Below are 19,087 nucleotides of genomic sequence, written 5' to 3'. Positions count from 1 at the left end.
TGTATAAAATGTTAGTGCACATACCACAACTTGGATAAGATGAGAATTTAATCATCCTCATATGTTTATCCTTGAGTATTGCATGTTTAGGCGATACTGATATCACATGCTTAGGTGATATCTTGTCATCACAAGATTGATGTGATGAACATTTGTATCACGTGTTTAGGTGATATTTCATGTCATGTGATTAGGTGATATGATTTTCTGAAGAGTCAGATTATGTAATGAATACTAACCATCATTTGAATTGTGATGCTTGATATGTTTTTTTTCATTTATCTTACCTAGCTAAGAGGGAGTGTTAATGCATGATAGCCTCGGTAAGATAAATGATTGAATGAGAGATAAATGAAGTCTCTCATTCAATCATCTATCCTATCGATAAACTATGATGAAGACTTCAAGCTATTGTTCCTTCATTTGATGATCATTCTTCAATTTATATATTCTTGCAAAGTTCGATTAATGCTTAACTACCGATAATCATCGGTTAGCACAGAATACCGATTAATATCGGTTATCATATGAACACTGATTGTTATTGGGCTTAACCAATTCACTTCGATTAATATCGGTTAACATATTGTTATCGGGCTTAACAAATGCACTCCGATTAATATCGGTTAATATATTAACTGTGAAACGATAATTGTTATCGGACTTAACTAATACATACCGATTAGTATCGGTTGTCTTGCATATGATATACTCGCCGATTAAGTATCGGGTGGTTTGTTAAGTGATATACACCGATTGGTAAATACTACGATAACTCAAAAGGTGCGATCAAGTAATGTCTTGATCGGTCATAGACATGACCGATCAAGGCATTGCTTGATCCTCCTTGCTTACATATATATATCAATTGACATTTGTGAGAAGGATATTGAAATCGATAAATACTCCTCTCATCTGCAACATACAAAACGATAATCAGATTTATCATATTAAAGATATAACACATATTTTGAAAGAAAAGATAACCTTGAATATAACTTGCATCTTGAATTGAAAATTGAATAACATTTACAGAAACAACTATCCATTTTCAACTTTCATTGTGTAGAAGTTAATGATCAACCACAAGAGCCAATAAATATTTGTAAGAAAAATACCTATCAAACAAAGAGATCAAGCAAAGATTGTATGCTCTATAATAGTCAGAGAATTCTGTATTAATGCACAAAAGAATTGAAGATTCAATATTGAAGGTGCAATTACAATGAAGGAATGACTTGTTTTATAGGAAGCAAGAAATGCTCTAATCCTAAAATTAGAAGAACTAAAGCAATGCAAGGTAGGAGCTAAATTAAGCTCAACTACAAGCCAAAAAAGTTAACTAGAAGTGCCTCTATGTGAACTCAAACTAAAAAAGCATAACACCTAAATAAAATAAAGCACCTAAGTTTAGCTTAAGTGAAAAAGCAATTAAAAGACCTAATTAATAAATAATTAGATAATTGTCCTAAAATTACTCGAACACGTTGCAACTGGTAAATTCACATGACTCCTTGCTCTAATACCATGTTGTAAAAATACAATATTATTATTTTATCTAATAACATGATATCTCTTACAAAGAGGCTCATCTCCTTATATAGAGAATAGAGGATAAAACCATGCAAAAGGATAAACATAACACGAGTCACCCAACACTAAAAATAGCGAACTGAAAAAAAAGAAAAAATACTTGTTTCTAAGATGACTTTATTACAATTGTAAGTCTTATCTACTAATAATTATTTAATATTGTTCTAATACCAATCGCATGCAGCAAAACCAAAACTTTAATTTTTCTCATCGTGTTTCACTGTACCCTAGTTGTTCTTCAAGTTTGTAAGTCGTGTTGCAAAATGCCCTGAAATCGCTTTATAAATATTAATGTTTAGCATGCTTGTATTTTTATATTCATTTTGACTTGTCTTTTGCAGATTTTTGGAAAAAAATCGCACTATTCTTGACGAGTTTTCTGCAAAAAATTGCCGCAAGCTTGCTTAAAAATTGGCAATGCGTATTTTCATGAGTTACTTGCCATCGGTTTTTGCATGCGAGTAATGACAATTTCTGCGAGTTATTGGTGCATTTTTTTATCTATGATTGGCACAATGACCCAAATTCCTATAGCAATAGAAAAGGAGGAATTTCCTTTGTACGTTTCCTTTATAGGCCCTCTTGATGCATGCTATGTGAAATCGCTAGGTGGACTTACCATGATTTTGGAGATCTCCATGTAGGGCTATAAAAGATGTGTTAAAATAATATTAATATCTTCGATAATGGTCATCTTCTATTTTTAACAGTCATCTTAGTTGTCGACTTATTTAGCTTTTCAGTCGACTTATTTAGCTTTTTATTATTTAGCCTTTTAAGCTATATTTAGCTTTTTAAGCTTTTTAGCTTATTTGATTTCACTTTAACGACTGGTTCTATTTATAGAACATCGTCTTGTAACTTCTATATATACGTGTGTATATCGTTCAATGTGATTATCCGATTATTGAATCCAAGCTTGCAAAACTCGGCAAGCCATTAGAAAACTCGCGAGTAATCGCGAGCCCTAATGGCGCGCGAGTTACTCGCAGAAAAACTCGGCATGATTTTTTCATATAATCGCTGCGATTTTATTGACAAATACTCGCCGTTAATCGCCAAAACCCGCCCAAAAACGCGGCACAAAACGCGAGAAAAATGCGACTTAAGTCGCAGGCAAAAAAAAAAACCTAAGTCTTTATTCCATTTCGCGCGACTCCGGAAGGCAAAAAACGCAGGCAAAAAATGCCACGCGATTTCCAGTAGGGTTTGCATTTGCACACGCGACCAGGTTTTTATTCGTGATTTTTCTTAGATCTTTTTGCATTTGCAGCAAAATTCGAAGTTGTATTTGTTTTTAATTTTTGTATGATTTGTATTTTGTAAAAAACTATTGTGATTTTGTATTTGTCTTTTCATTTTTGTATTACAGTATTGCACTTAGTAACTTACTATTAATTTTAATTGATTGTATTGTTTTATTTTGAATTCACAGTCATTTTAAATTTTAATCGACTATGTATTCACAGTCAATTAAAATGACTATGTTTTAAAATTTTAAATGACTGTGAATACACCAGAGTTCCCAAACTCGCCGCGAGTCAGGCGAGTTCGCCGAGTTGGCGAGTCGAGCCAAGCTCGGCGAGTTTTGCTGACTCGGGACTCGGACTCGGCGAGTTTTGACCATAACTCGCCTGACTCGCGAGTCAGGCGAGTTATGGCAAAACTCGCCGAGTCCAAGCTCCAAAACTCGGCCACCACAGGTCAATGTTTTGACTTGTTTGACAGGTTAGTATGTTCGTCAGGATTCATATATGGAATATAACATTTAAGTATAAGTGACATTTCCTTATGTCTTTTCTCTTTCTTATACTTTAAGTTATATTCCATATATATTGTCAGGATGTTTGAGAGTGGTTTCGGACCTCCATGAGTTATAATGCAAAATCTAGTTTTTGGAGGATCCTTCAAATTTCCAGACTTAGTCAAATTTCAGGCCATTTCAGAATCAGGATGACATTCCAGACTTTTAAGGCGAGTTCACTCTGACCATGATGTAAGGGATGGGACCTAGGAGGACACTATGCATTCAACCAAGGTTTGATTTAGCAACTTGAAGCGTGACCAGATAGTACACAAGAACCCTAGGAATGATCTAAATAACCCCTAATCACTCAACTGACCTAACCTCCTTCACTCCACCTTGAGGAGATCCACCTGATTTGATGACCTTTGAGAAACTCAATCCCTTTAATGCAAAGGCTAAGACACTAAAACGACCAACAACAAAACTAAAAGAGCTAACCCTAGAAAGCAAAAAGTGGGGGTCTTCATTTGCAATGGGGCGATGTGTGAGTACCTCACAACAGGGATTTTTCTTAAAATTTTGAAAAAAGGGGGTGAGTTGGGGATATTTCCTACCTATCCCCACATCCCAAAAAATCCCCCCATGGGGCACAAGGTTATTTTTGGCAAGGGACATGTCTCTGAGGAGCATATTTCAAACCCTTCTGGCCTCACAATTCCCCCTTCCATCCAACATATATATAGCCTAAAAACTAACAGGTCCAAGAAAGACCAAGGTCAACTATAGTCCCAAGGTAAAACCTAAGTTCAAAAAGCACACTATTTAATGCTACCATACACAAGCATTCCTTACAATTTCCAAGTGAAGATGTTCATGATGTCTCATGTTGGTGCTCCCAAAATTTCAATTTGGCCAAAGAAAATACTAAACAAAAGCCCCAAACAAGTAGATACTCTACCAGCATGCCTTTCATGGCATAACAAGCTAGCACACATTATAATTGGGCTTTATTCAATAATGGGTACATGAAACAAGTTTTAAATTGTTAAAAATCTCTTAATTTCAAGGTTTTTTTAATTTTGCCGAGTCATTGCCGAGTCGTTGCCGAGTCATAGCCGAGTCACGAGTTGAGTCGGCCTTGCCGAGTCCGAGCCGAGTCCGAGTCTGGGAACTTTGGAATACACAGTCATTTTCAAATGTCTGTGTAATACATTAATGTACATTGTAATTAGTGACTGTGTATTACACAGTCAATTGTGAAATGACTGTGTAATACATAGTCATTTGAAATGACTGTCAACTGTGTAATGTCAATGTGTATTAAAGTATTTCATTTAAATTTAAATTTGAAGTTAAAAACTTAAAAAAATACACAACCAATTAAAAATTTAATTTTAGATAGTCATCTATTAATAGATGACTATAAATAAAATACAGTTATACAATCATTGTAATTTTTGGATGTTCGTGATTTTTTTTGTTAACAATGTTATTGATCTCTAAATGTTGTCTCTCTTTTGCTAGGTTCTTTTCCACATCTTTTTGAAAGAAAATGGATTCAGCTTCTATAGTTAAAGTTGGTGGCAAAAAGAGAGAGCCTTGTTGGAAACATGGGAGACCAGGTCCAAAACGAGGAGATGTTTTTTGCAACCATTGCAAAAAAATTGTAAAAGGTGGCATTAATAGGTTCAAATATCACCTTGCAAAAATTCAATGTCGAGATACCACAAGCTGTACGGAATGTATTGAAGAGGCTACGAGAGATGCAATAGCAACGCTTGAAGCATATGATCAAAGGAAGGCAACAAAAAAGAGAACAGCAGAGGCAATGGCAGATTTGAGTTCCATAGGGTCACATACAGATGTGGGGACATCTGGTTCTTCCCTTGGGCCACGGATACGAGCAAAGGGAACTTTGGACAGCAACATGGAAAACTTCTTTATTCCACGTAACACTCCTAGTGCACAACCTGGATTGCTTGGCACTGCATGGAATAAAGAGGCTCACCAACAAGTCAAGGTGGCGTGTGCTAGATTTTTTATCTACAACGATGTTCCGTTCAATGCTATTTCTAGTCCATCTTGGGACCAATTGGTCACTGCGTTGACTGTGGCAGGTAAGGGGTTCAAGTCCCCAAGCCGTTACGAGGTAAGTGGACCGTTATTGCAGGATGAGGTCCAAAACACTCATGCATTAGTGGAAGAGCAAAGGACTATTTGGGAAAAGAATGGCTGCACCATTCTTTCTGATGAATGGACATATGGTAGGAATAGGACACTCATCAACTTTCTAGTTGCTTCAGGAGGACAGTTAGTATTTTTAAAATCAATTGATGCCTCCAATGAAGTGAAAAATGCGGAGACCTTTTGCAACATGTTGGATGAGGTGGTGATGGATGTGGGAGTGCAGAATGTCATCCAAGTTGTGACTGATAATGCAGCTGCATATGTGGCAGCCGGTAGACTTCTAATGGCTAGACATCCGACATTATTTTGGAGCCTTTGTGCTGCCCATTGTCTTGACTTGCTCCTTGAGGACATAGGGAAACTAAGTTGGATAAAGAAATTGGTTGAAGATGGAAGGAATATCACCAAATACATCTACAATCACACATGGGTCCTAAATCTTATGAGAGAGCACACTGAAGGTAAGGATCTTGTGCGATCGGGGGTCACACACTTTGCTACCAATTTCCTCACCTTGTAGAGCATACTTGCTAAATTGCCCAACCTGAAGCGGATGTTCGTGAGTGAAAGATGGTTGGGGAGTCCTTATGCTACAAAGCCTGAAGTAGAGAAGGTTGTGATTGCCATTTTTGATACTAATTTTGCCAAGATAGTGGAGGAGATCATCAATGTAAGTTTTGAAACTTTAATTGATGATTTATTATTTAATTTTCTAATATTTCAATCTGCTGATTTTGTTAGATTTTTTATATCTAGGTGTCGGAACCGTTGGTGAGGGTGCTACGAATGGTGGATGGGGATCATAACTCCATGGGGTATCTATACGAGGCCATGGATAAGGCCAAAGAGGCGATTCAACACTTGTATGGGTCAAACAAGACCAAGTATGAACCCATATGGCGCATAATTGATCGGAGGTGGAACCATCAACTCCACCAACATATTCATGCTGCTGCCTACTTCTTGAATCCCAAGTTTTTTTCCTCTCTGAGTCTCAGAGCAGATGCAGAGGTTAGAATTGGCCTTGACACATGCATTCGGAGATTAGTTGATGATGAGATCCTTCGAGACTTGATACTTGATGAGTTGCAGAGCTATAAGAAGGCCTTAGGGGAATTGTTTTCTTCACCTGATTGCAAACGTAGGAGAGCCACCTTACGACCAGGTAAAAAAAAACATATGTTTAATTTTTACCATTTATTTCTCTCTTTAAGATTATTGAAATCTTTACAAGTTATAAATCACATTTTGTATCCTTGCAGATTTGTGGTGGGAAGATTATGGTGCCACAACGCCTAATCTTCAAAAGCTTGCCATCGCATATTATCACAGCCTTGTAGTGCTTCTGGTTGTGAGCGCAACTGGAGTGTTTTTGAGAACATCCACACAAAAAAACGCAATAGGTTGACTCAACAACGCTTGAATGATCTTGTCTATGTGCGGTACAACATTCGATTACATGAGAAGAAGGTGCTAGGGCAAGGTTCACATGAAGCACTTGACTTGGATGACATTGATCCATATGCAGCAGAATGGGTTGCTTCTCCTGATGATGTTGATAATGATTTGGATCCATTCTTTACTAATGAGCAGCTGAGTGAGTTGGAGAGGGCAGGAGAGGAATGGGATGCGAAAGTGGCAGCACGTGAGGAGCAGGAGGCTGATCATGCAGCAGAGGCACTTGTTAGTGTTGAGGATGTTGCCACTACTTCAGCACCACCCACCCAACAACCACAATCTGTTTTGAGCTTTAGTTGTAGACGCAATTTATGATTTCTTATTTTCATTGATACCAAACTTTGAACTTGATATGTAATCAAAATTTCAGAGGTTCTTGTTTTGTGGTCTATGATTCTATGAGTCTGTCACTATGATACGTTGATATGTATTGAACTCTTATTCATGTGTTGCACTTGGTTTTTGGTTTATGCTATGATACTTGCATTTGTTGCTATGTATTACCAAAAGAATTTGATTTATACATCATGGAAATCATATATGTTATACAAATTTGGTGTAAATGTGTGTTTTTGAATTATATATAAAAAAAAAAATGTATTTTCAAATGTTCGATAAAGTTGCCGAGTTTTGCCAAGTTTTTCGCCGAGTTTTGGCGAGTCCCGAGTTTTTAAATTTTTTTGGCCTTGCCGAGTTATTGCAAAATCCGAGTTTTTCAAGCTTGATTGAATCATTCATTCAATTTATTTTTCATGGTATCAGAGTGGGTTGATGGGATTCTTTAAAGTTTGGCGAATTTTTTAATAAAAATTTATGGCCTTCTTTTTGAAATATTTTCCAGATTTTTTTTTGTTGTTTTTTTATAAAAAACCGATTTTGTTTTTTTGAAGGCTTTTTGAGGGTTTCAAGGGATTCTAGTTCGTAGGCGAATTTCTTTGTGCTGGGCAGCAGTTCATGTTTTTTTTAGGGTTCTGGAGATTTTCGGGCCTGCAACTTGGAGGTTTTTTTTTTTGCAGCTTGAAAATTTTCCTAGGGTTTTTGCAATTTTCGACTAGGGTTTTGACCCTTCAGTTCAAGTCGAAATTTTATTCTGGTTGCAAATTCTTGGTGGGTTTTTCGAGACCTCAACTAGGTCGTTGTCAGATTATTTTGGGTGCATCATTTTCTGTGCCTCGATTTTGAACTGTCGGATCTGCATTTTTTTACTAGATTCTTGGTGGGTTTTTCGAGAGCTTTTCTGGGTGCCTCGTTTTCCTTGCCTTGAACTTTGTGCAAGCAAATTTGCCTTGGAATTTAAAAACAGTTCGCAATTTCTGCTAATTTTGTGGACATTGGAAATTTTGCTGTCTTCTGGGCACCATTTATGCTGTTTTAAGATTGTAGAATTTTTTTAATTTTTGGGTTTCTTCCAAACCTCGAAATTCGTGCCTTGGAATTCGTGCTAGAATTCTCCTCCAGGGTTTTAGATTTTTTGTGCAGCTACTTCTATTTTGATTTTTGAATCAGATTCTTCTGTCTCATGCTTTCACTAGGTTGACCTCGTTCAACCTCCATTTTCGTGATGGCATCTTTGACCAACATCATGTTGGAACACAGTCAAAAGTTCAACAACTGCCACAACACCTGGAAACAGTGGATGTTCACGATATCTGAATATCGTTGCGTTGATCAGATTGATTTAGGCTAGACCTCGTCTTATAGGTCCCAAGGTTTTCACGATTTTTTCCTGAAAAATTGTCTGTCGATTTTTTGATTTTTTCCACAAAAAATTATGGGAGGGTTTTCACGATATTTTCCTCAAAAATTGTTCGTAGGTTTCATAATTTTCCCTTAAAAATTATCTCATCTATAATCCGCGATATTCACGCAAGATTGTAGTTATCTGGGTTTTACCGTTTTTTTTCCACAAAAACGATGATTTGTAACCTCAGATTTCTTGGTTTTTCGATTTTCTCCTCAAAATCGTAAATTCTCTTTTCGAGGGTTCCTATTTCAGGGTTTAGAATTTTTTCCTTAAAAATTATTATCTATCATCCGCAAAGCTTGCGTGGGATTTCTAGGTTTTCACGATTTTTTTTTCAAAAATTGTTTGTTGGTTTGTACGATTTTTTCCTCAAAAATCATTTGTAATACGTGAAGTTCGAGTGGGATTTGTGATTCGCGAAGTTCTCTGGTTTTTATCAATTTTTCTCCTCAAAAATCGAACTTGTTGCAGTCGGTTTGGGTCGCACCTGCCAGGGCGAACATCTACAACTGTGGTATCTTGCAGTCAGTTTTGGAGTTGGTACTCTTCTACAAAAGGGTTTGTTGATTTTTTCTTCAAAATCATGGTTTCAAGCTTCAGTAATTCGTGTGTGCCAGATCTCTAATTCGCGTGTGAAGGCTACATTAGATTGGATGGCTTTTGGTACTCTTGGTCATTTACATTCTGCAGATCTTGGGAGGGTCTCAGTAGCAGCAGAGTGTTCTTTGTATTTGTGATCAAAACACCTGCAGTGTCTTTTGTAAGGTATTGAGTACGATGACCATTAGGGAGGGTGTTAAAATAATATTAATATCTTCTATAATGGTCATCATCTATTTTTAACAGTCATCTTAGTTGTCAACTTATTTAGCTTTTTAGTCGACTTATTTAGCTTTTTATTATTTAGCCTTTTAAGCTATATTTAGCTTTTAAAGCTTTTTAGCTTATTTGATTTCACTTTAACGACTGGTTCTATTTATAGAACATCGTCTTGTAACTTCTATATATACGTGTGTATATCGTTCAATGTGATTATCCGATTATTGAATCATTCATTCGATTTATTTTTCAAAAATTTTCTGCACACTTAAAACAGTATAAATGGTGCCCAAAAAAAAACAGCAAAAATCCCAACATACAGAAATAGCAGAAATTGTGAACTGTTTTTAAATTCCAAGGCAAATTTGCTGGCACAAAATTTGAGGTGCGGAAAATGAGGCATCCCAAAAAATTTGAGACCAACCTAGAAAACCTCTCGAAAAACCCACCAAGAATCAGAAAATAGAATGTAGATTCGATGGCTCAAAAATCGAGGCACGAAAAACGATGCACCCAGAAAAATCTGATGATGACCCAGTTGCGGTCTCAAAAAACCCACCAAGAATCTGCACCCAGAATAAAATTTCGACTTGAACTGAAGGGTCAAAACCCTAGTCAAAAATTGCAAAAACCCTAGGAAAATTTTCAACTTGCAAAAAAAAATCTGCTCTTTTTAAAAAAAAAACAGTTTAAAAAAAAATCTCTTCAAATTAGGAGAGGAAGGCTGAAAAGGCCCTCTTTCTTCATCAAATACTACATCTTGACTGAATATGAGGTGATTAGTGTCTATATCAACCAACCGATATGCCTTGTGGTTGTCACTGTAGCCGATGAACATCAATTCTTGATCTTTGCAACAAGCTGCTACAACAAGATCGATGGATGTAGCAGTTTGGAAGTAGCGTTAATTCATCCACTGAACACGCTTTCACAGCCTCAGCTACGCATAAGTACAAGGGTAAAGCTCCGTCCTTCTAGCAGAAAGGACAAGGTCAAGGTCATCCTCAGCAGTCTTCCAAAAAGAAGAGCTTATAGTGTTCCTATTGTCATATATATGGCCATTTGGTGAAAGATTGCCGGAAATTGATAGCATCCCAACAATCCAAACAGGGAGGGTCCAAGCAGAAAGCCAATTCTGCCACGCACCCTGATTAGAAGGAATCTGCCTTCTATGCGTTCATGGCCCAAACCTCCTCTGGTGATGTTCAATCATCAGCCTGGTACATTGATTGTGGAGCCTCTCGACATTTCACACATCGTTGGGATTGGTTTACAAAGTACATGCCTTTCACTGATTCAGTGATCTTTGGTGGAGGCGAAGAGTATACTGTTGTCGGTAAGGGCAACGTTCAGATTTCATTTGGTGGGAGGGATTTAATATTCCTCAATGTATACTTTGTACCTGGTATGAAGCTCAATCTATTATCAGTCAGTCAGATTATGCAACATTGACCACAGCTGGATGTCGTCTTCGGGTTGCACAAGTGCAGCATTGTTGACAGGGAGACTCACACTACAGTTGCAGTTGGTATTGAGGATCATGGTCTTTATAGACTTGTTGATTCTAATGGTTCTCAGGAGCTCGCCATGGCAGCTAGGAGTACTTCCATCAGCACTCTTTGGCATTAGCGATATGGGCATCTCAATGTCCACTATCTCTCTCAGTTGGTTCGAGAGGATCTAGTCATAGGATTACTTGAGATTCAAACTCAGAATCATGGAGTTTGCGGAGCGTGTCAAACTGGAAAGCAGCATAGGACTCCGTTTTCAGATGGAGACGCTTGGAGAGCATCCAAGGTCTTGCAACTTGTTCATGTAGACATCTGTGGTCCCATGAACACTCCATCAGTCACTAGATGCAGGTATTTTCTATTATTTGTTGATGATTTCAGCAGACGCATGTGGGTTTATTTTCTTAAGCAGAAATCAGAGGTGTTCACCATGTTTCAAACGTTTAAGGCCTTAGTGGAAAAAGAGTGTAGCTGTCAGATAGTCACTCTTTGGTCCGACAATGGAGGGGAATTTTGTTCTACAGAGTGTACCAACTTTTGTGCATCACATGGCATTAAGCATCAACTTACCGCACCTTACACCCCACAACAGAACGGTGTTGTTGAGCGCAGGAACCGTACAATCACTGAGATGGCTCGGTCTATGTTGGAGCATATAAATGTTCCAAAACACTTTTGGGCGGAAGCGGTCTTCACTGTAGTCTACCTTCTGAACCTATCTCCCACAAAGGCCGTTAAGAAGATGACTCCAGAGGAAGCTTGGTCTGGCAAGCAGCCCAAAATCAGACTATTTGAAAGTTTTTGGCTCTACAACTTATGTTTGGATTCCAGATGCGACGCGCACCAAACTGGATACAAAGAGTCAGAAATTGATGTTCATCGGTTACAATGACAACCACAAGGCATATCGGCTGGTTGATATAGACACTAATCACCTCATATTCAGTCGAGATGTAGTATTTGATGAAGAAAGAGGGCCTTTTCAGCCTTCCTCTCCTGATTTGAGCACTGAGGATCACCCTCCAAAGGCTGTAAGTATGGGTGTTCGTCTTCCCTTAGCTCCACCTGATGGGAGGGATTTAGTTGACTCTGAAGTTGTGGGGTCTCCCAGGCATGACATTGCACCCCCTGACTTTCCTTAGGATCTTCTCGATCCACATCTAGAGGAGCTTGCTCCAGATATTCCAGGCAACTCTTCATTCTGCAGCAGATGTTGGTACTTCTACTCTCCGGCCTAAGTGGTGGGCCAAGACCATTGGTGATGTTCATGATGATGAGGTCATTGAGGGTAGATCAGTTAGAGGTAAGAGCAAGCAACACAGTTAATTTTGCTCTTATGGCCAACATTCACAATATTTATGCGCCTCAAACATATATAGAGGTTAAAGGTGTACCTGAATGGGAAAAGGCTATGGCAGCGGAGCAACATAGTCTTCTGAAAAACAACACTTGGGTATTGTCCGATCTTCCTCTAGGAAAGAAGCCCATTCGTTGCAAATGGGTGTTTAAAGTCAAGTATAAAGCTGATGGGAGCCTTGATAAGTACAAGGCTCGGTTGGTGGCAAAAGAGTTTTCATAGAAGGAGGGCATCGACTATGAGGAGACATTTGCTCCCACAGCCAAGATGAGTACCATTAGGCTTGTCCTTGCTCTCTCAACTCAATTTGGATGGAAAGTCCATCAAATGGACGTCAAGAGTGCCTTTCTCAATGGTGATTTGCAGGAAGAAGTCTATATGACGCAGCCTCCAGGTTTCAAGGTTGCCGGTAAGGAACACTAGGTATGTAGACTAGTCAAAGCACTCTGTGGCCTCAAACAGGCTCCTCATGCATGGTACATCAAAATTGATAAGTACTTGATTGACCAAGGCTTTCAGAGGAGTCCTTCAGATCCCAATTTGTATGTCAAACATACTAGTGATGATATTCTATTTCTAGTAGTCTATGTTGATGATCTCACCATTACTGGCAATGCAGCACATCTGATCATGCAGAAACAAAATTTGTGTCAACATTTTGATATGACAGATTTGGGACTTCTCCATTATTGTCTTGGTGTAGAGGTTTGGCAGACTGATAGCCACATATTCATTTCTAGTCAAAGTATGCTAAGAGGTTACTAGATAAGTTTCGAATGCAAGATTGTAAACTTGCATCTACACCTATGGAGATAGGGCTCAAATTATCAGCCAAATCAGATTCACCTGTAGTGGATGAGTCTTCATTCAGACAACTAGTGGGCAGCCTCATCTACCTCACCGCCACTAGACTTGACATCAGTTATGCTGTGAGCTATATTTCTCGTTTCATGTCAGCCCCAAAAGTTGAACATTGGGTTGTAGCGAAGCGTGTGCTTAGATATGTGAAGGGCACTCCTAATTTTGGCATTCTGTACAGCAGAAGCAAAGATCCTAGGCTGGTTGGTTTTACAGACTCAGATTGGGTAGGTTGTGTTGATGACAAAAAGTCAACTTCTGGGTATGTTTTCAGCTTGGGTACAGGTGCAGTCACATGGACCAGCAAGAAGCAATAGGCAATAGCTCTTTCCTCGACCAAATCAGAGTATCGGGGAACTGTTAAGGCAGCATGTGAGGCAATTTGGCTACGTAGGATGCTTGCAGACATGCAAATGTCTCAGCCAGGACCTACTCCCTTGTTTTGTGATGATCAAGGGGTTCTAAAATTAGCCAAAAATCCAGTCTTCCATGAGCAGACAAAGCATGTGGAGCTTCATTGTCATTTCATCCACCAGCATGTTGAAGATGGATAAGTGATATTGCTGTACATTCCTATAGAAGATCAGACTGCAAATATCCTCACCAAGTCCTTGAGCCCAGCAAAGTTTCTCAAATTTAGAGGGCAGTTTGGTGTGATAGATAGCATGACCATTAAGGGAGGGTATTAGAATATTTAATTATATTTTAGTCACCTATATTTAGTTCCTTGTTTAATGGTCTTTTAGCGTTTTAGTTAATTAGCTTTTAAGCTTTATTTAGCATTTAGCTTTTTCTTTTTAGTTAATTAGCTTCTAAGCTTAATTTAGCTTTTAGCTCTTTAATCTTTTACTTTAACGTTATGTTCTAATTATAGAACATCGTCTTGTAACCTCTATATATACGTGTGTATATCGTTCAATGTAATCATCCGATTATTGAATCATTCATTCAATTTATTTTTCATGGTATCAGAGCATGGAAATTAAAAATTTCGAAATTTTTTGTTATTAAAATTTTTCGAAGTTTATATCGAAGAGATTTTTTTTAAAACTATTTTTTTTTTTTAAAAAGAGCAGATTTTTTTTTCTCTTCCTGAGCAGATTTTTTTTTGCAGGTTGAAAATTTTCTTAGGGTTTCTGCAATTTTCGATTAGGGTTTTGACCCTTCAGTTCAAGTCGAAATTTTATTCTGGTTGAAGATTCTTGGTGGGTTTTTTGAGACCTCAACTGGGTCATCGTCAGATTTTTCTGGGTGCATCGTTTTCCGTGCCTCTATTTTTTAGCCGTCGGATTTGCATTCTGTTTTCAGATTCTTGGTGGGTTTTTCGAGAGCTTTTTTAGGTTGGTCTCAGATTTTTCTGGGTGACTCGTTTTCCGCACCCCGAATTTTGTGCCAGCAAATTTGCCTCGGAATTTATAAACAGCATAAATGGTGCCAAAAAAGAGCAAAAATCTCAACGTCCACAGAAATAGCAGAACTAAATGACCATTAAACAAGGAACTAAATATAGGTGACTAAAATATAATTAAATATTCTAATAAGATGAACCCAGGGAAATAAATTATCTGAATTAAAATTTAGTTTATGTTATATATTAAATACCATTATCTGGTGTTTTGTCTCCGAGATCATTACTTGCAGTTCGTTTAAGTTGTTTCACTTTTTATTGTTGTTTTGTAGTAAGAATATATTTGTTGATTGGCTGTTCTGGGTTAGTATGAAGTGTTTTTGGTGCATATGATGCTCTGAATGTTTCTCCAAAAGTAGATCATTTGTTTGCACATTTTATGATTTTACTCTAGCTTTTGTCTATTATATGAACGAGAACTTCAGAATTGTTACAATTTTATATAACATTTTCTGCTTCTGTTTCTATGGAGAACTGTGTGTATGCTTACTTTGATGTCCATCTTGATAATACAGTCATGTTTGGTCTGTGTTCTCGATCACTCAGTTGCTTATTTTCATTCTTTGATTTGATACAGAGGCATTCTTCTGCCATCTACTGAGGAGTTCCCAATTCTGGGGCTTAATCTACTTCGCCTACTGGTTCAGAACAGGATTGCTGAATTTCACACAGAGCTTGAGCTACTGTCACCTGAGGCTCTTGATAATGCATGCATTAGGCATGCTGTTGAATTAGAACAATCTTTCATGGAAGGTGCATATAACCGTGTTCTAAGTGCAAGACAGGCTGTCCCACATGAAACCTATGTATATTTCATGGATCTTCTTGCTAAGACTGTCAGGTATATGCATATATATATATATATCTATGTTATCATGTATCAGTAATTTTCTTTAGCATACACTCTCTTTGATCTTTTAACATGATTTTCCATTCTCATACCTGTGTTGAAAAAGGGGTGAAACTTTACAGCAAAAGAAAACTCATAAGCTTGCACTGTTCATGGTTTTGGTAACTCTGTCAAGGAAACAAGATAAACATTGATGCAGGCCACACTTACCCAATTTCTTCCATCACCGCCCCTTTCAAAATTTGAACAAATCTTTACCTATGTTCATCTTTGCGTGGAAGTGAATGTTTAAAATATTTCTGAACTATTTTTTCTCTCTCCTATTATTCTTTCTTTAAATTTGAGCATGAGATAAAGTTTAAGAGTAGCATTTTGTGGCAGCTGGCATGTATACATATGCAAAGAACCTAGGTATGCAGAAACCAGAAGACTGATAGACTTCCTTCAAAGGTGTCAGAATAAGCTGCAATTGTTACTTCTATAAACAACTACAAAATTGAGTTTACTTTCTGTCAATATTTAGATGCAGATGCATATGATGACTTTTCTTTATGCTAGAGAAATTTTCTACAATTTAGTATTTACCTATAATTAGTCCTAATGTTTTTGGTAATGAGTTGCGATGTATCTGTCTATTCAATACTAAACTCTTAATGAGTTGCAAACTAGCAATGTAGTCAGTATATTAGTGGAGGCTGTCAGGGTAAAACATATTCATCTATGGAGCAAGCTGGACATATTGATTTTGACGTCTATATAGTAATATCCCCAGCTTCTTGAAATTTGCCAGCTACTAATCATTTTCCGCTCCTGATGTTGTTGATAACTTGGTATGACGACATTTCCATGGGCTCATTCTTCTACAATTTGATTGATAAATTGAAGTTCTCTTTTCCTGATATCATAGGTTATGCAGCATGCCTTTATGAATATTGAATGGTCTTTACTTGTTTTTGGATGTATTTATGCCTCCATTACTAAAAATTGAAATAAATAAAAGAGGTTATAAAGATAAAATAAGCTTGCTACAGAGATTTTTTTATACATCTCTTTTTCACTTTCATGGTATGCGAAGTTAAACTTTCCAGGACTTAGAACATGGAATTTTCCATTTCTTCCTTTGTGAATGTCTGTACTTGATAAAGATTGACTTTTCGCTGTTCAGAAACACAAATGAACATGCTTGGTTATTAGACAAGCATATGAATTAAGTTTTTGTGATCTTCTTCTGTTAATGCCATATGTTTTGTACATTAAGTATGTAGAATATGCAGTGTTCTCAACTATAGATAGAAGCCATAATTATGTATGTCATCTCTCAGTATATAAATAAAAGAGGATTTTTAGAGAAAATAAGCATGCTACAGACAAAAGTTTATACATCTCTTTTATATTTTCATGGTATGTGAAGTGTTAACTGTTAACCACCCACATCCTGGAAACGTGGAATTTTCCCTTTCTTCCTTACTAGCTGTCTGTTCCTTGAGAGAGTAACTTTCAGAGTTTAAAAACATAAAGAAACATGCTTGGTTATTATACAAGCTTATGCATTAAATTTCTGTATTGCCTTCTTTTATTAATGCCTATGTTCTTTAGATTAATGATGTAGAATATGCACTGTTCCCAAATATAGATATATTTCCATTATGATATGTTTCGATGCTCAATACCTTTTAATGGTTGACATCTTTGTTTAGTAAGTTCTAATGGATTTTATGTTTCTTTTAACGCAGAGATGAAATTGCAGGTTGCAGTGAGAAGGCATATGACTATTTATCGCTACAACATGCCAAGCAAATCTTGATGTTCACTTCTGATGAGGAATTGGAGGAATATGTCAGAGAAGTATGCCTAGAATTTTAGATATATTTAAGACTTCAAAATCTCATTTGCTAGGAGAAGAGTTTAATATTTTAGGGATAGAGTTGAATTGTCTATGACTAACTGGCTGATATTATCTAAAAAAGTAAATAATACATATTCGGAGGACATTTTCCCTTTTCCTTCTTTCCTGCATTTTCCAATAAAATATTCTCAATATTTGAGATTATCCTTCTTTCTGAAAGGTAGAAGGCAGTATCACATCTTGCTTTCCCTCATGTAAACTGATCTGCAGGAGACATACTTTCTTATACCATGAAGCTTTTGGTTATTACATGTTTGCCATTGGGTGGCTTGCATTATTTTTAGTGATATTGCTTTAATGTGTTTATCATCCCTGTAGATATGACTTGATATTTTAAACGATCATATATTTTTCTTCAAAATATTTGTAGTTTCTCTCAATTGTTGATAGTTGGTGTCTCTTGAACTGCAACTTCTGCCCATCAATGTTTTATTTTTCTTCTGAATGAGACAACGATGAATGCTTAGACAGATGATCTTGGAAATACTTTGTGAGAAGCATACTAAATTATGTTGATTCTTTCTTTGTGTAGGAGCATCCTGAGTGGGAGATAAGAAATGACTCTGTATATTTTCAAAAGGTGAAAGAGTCTGCTCCATGTAAAGAAATCCCTTCATTGCAGCTCATAAATCAAACACTGGGATATGCAAGAGAACTGGAACGGATTGTGTAGGACCAATCTAATCAAGCAGTTTAACACATGGGCTCTTCATTATTTATTTTAATCGAGTTTTATAAACGTCGGCATTTTTAAGATTTGACAGAAAAATCACTTGCTTCTTGTGTAATGAGATACTGTTTGTATCTCAAGTTGATTTACAATGACATCTGTTTGAAGCACAGTTCTACCTTTCTGCAATTTCTTTAAGAGCATAATTGTTTTAAAGAAATTGTGTTCTGATTAGATCATTTTATATGCTTAAAACAAGTTTTGTTTAATTTGATGGGTAGTGCACAACTCCCAGGTTATGTCAATTTTGATGGAGCTAGATTGCTTTAACACAGACAATACTGCTTCTCTAAGATCATCGATGGATTTCTCTTTTTTAATGGAAGTTTGAACAAAATCTCGGTCACCTCACTTGGCTAACAGGTTTTTTTCATGTATCGTATTTTGCCCAACATTTTTGAAACATTTTCTGCTTATTTGGAATCATATTTTTGTTTAAAATGAGCATTCATCTCGTTATTTTTTGAGCATAAACAGGGAATTTTACTTGTAACATAACATGTATTTTTCTTCTGACCTCTAAAGAGGTGAACGTAATTGAGAAAAATATGCTTTTAGCACAAATGTGTTAAAAGTTGTGCCCTTACTACAAATATGGCCAATTTGGCGCTGCTTATGCTCGGGAGTATGGAATATGTGCTTTTCTATTATATCTCACATATTACTCAATGGGACTCATTCATATTCTTAATTTTGAGAACTGCCAGGGTATAAAAAACAGATGATTAAACTAGAAAGTTAGTAGGGGTTGGAAAGTATATTTATGGCCAATTTGGCGCTGCTTATGCTCGGGAGTATGGAATATGTGCTTTTCTATTATATCTCACATATTACTCAATGGGACTCATTCATATTCTTAATTTTGAGAACTGCCAGGGTATAAAAAACAGATGATTAAACTAGAAAGTTAGTAGGGGTT

The 19,087-nt window shown here is 36.9% G+C and overlaps 1 protein-coding gene across 1 annotated transcript in view; it reads left to right on the top strand.

Annotated features, from left to right (window-relative positions):
- LOC131073609 (26S proteasome non-ATPase regulatory subunit 8 homolog A) overlaps nucleotides 1–18,514 on the top strand; it is a 54,916-nt gene extending 36,402 nt beyond the window's left edge. The window contains exons 5-7 of the mRNA XM_058010075.1: nucleotides 15,260–15,523; nucleotides 17,266–17,377; nucleotides 17,971–18,514. Of these exons, the coding sequence (XP_057866058.1) occupies nucleotides 15,260–15,523; nucleotides 17,266–17,377; nucleotides 17,971–18,111 (517 nt within the window). The 3' untranslated portion in view covers nucleotides 18,112–18,514. The remainder of the gene's footprint in view (nucleotides 1–15,259; nucleotides 15,524–17,265; nucleotides 17,378–17,970) is intronic.
- The last annotated feature ends 573 nt before the right edge of the window (nucleotides 18,515–19,087 follow it).

Source organism: Cryptomeria japonica, chromosome 11 (genome assembly GCF_030272615.1).
Source record: "Cryptomeria japonica chromosome 11, Sugi_1.0, whole genome shotgun sequence".
Classification (NCBI taxonomy): Eukaryota; Viridiplantae; Streptophyta; class Pinopsida; order Cupressales; family Cupressaceae; genus Cryptomeria; species Cryptomeria japonica.
This window is presented reverse-complemented; position numbering and strand designations above follow the sequence as displayed.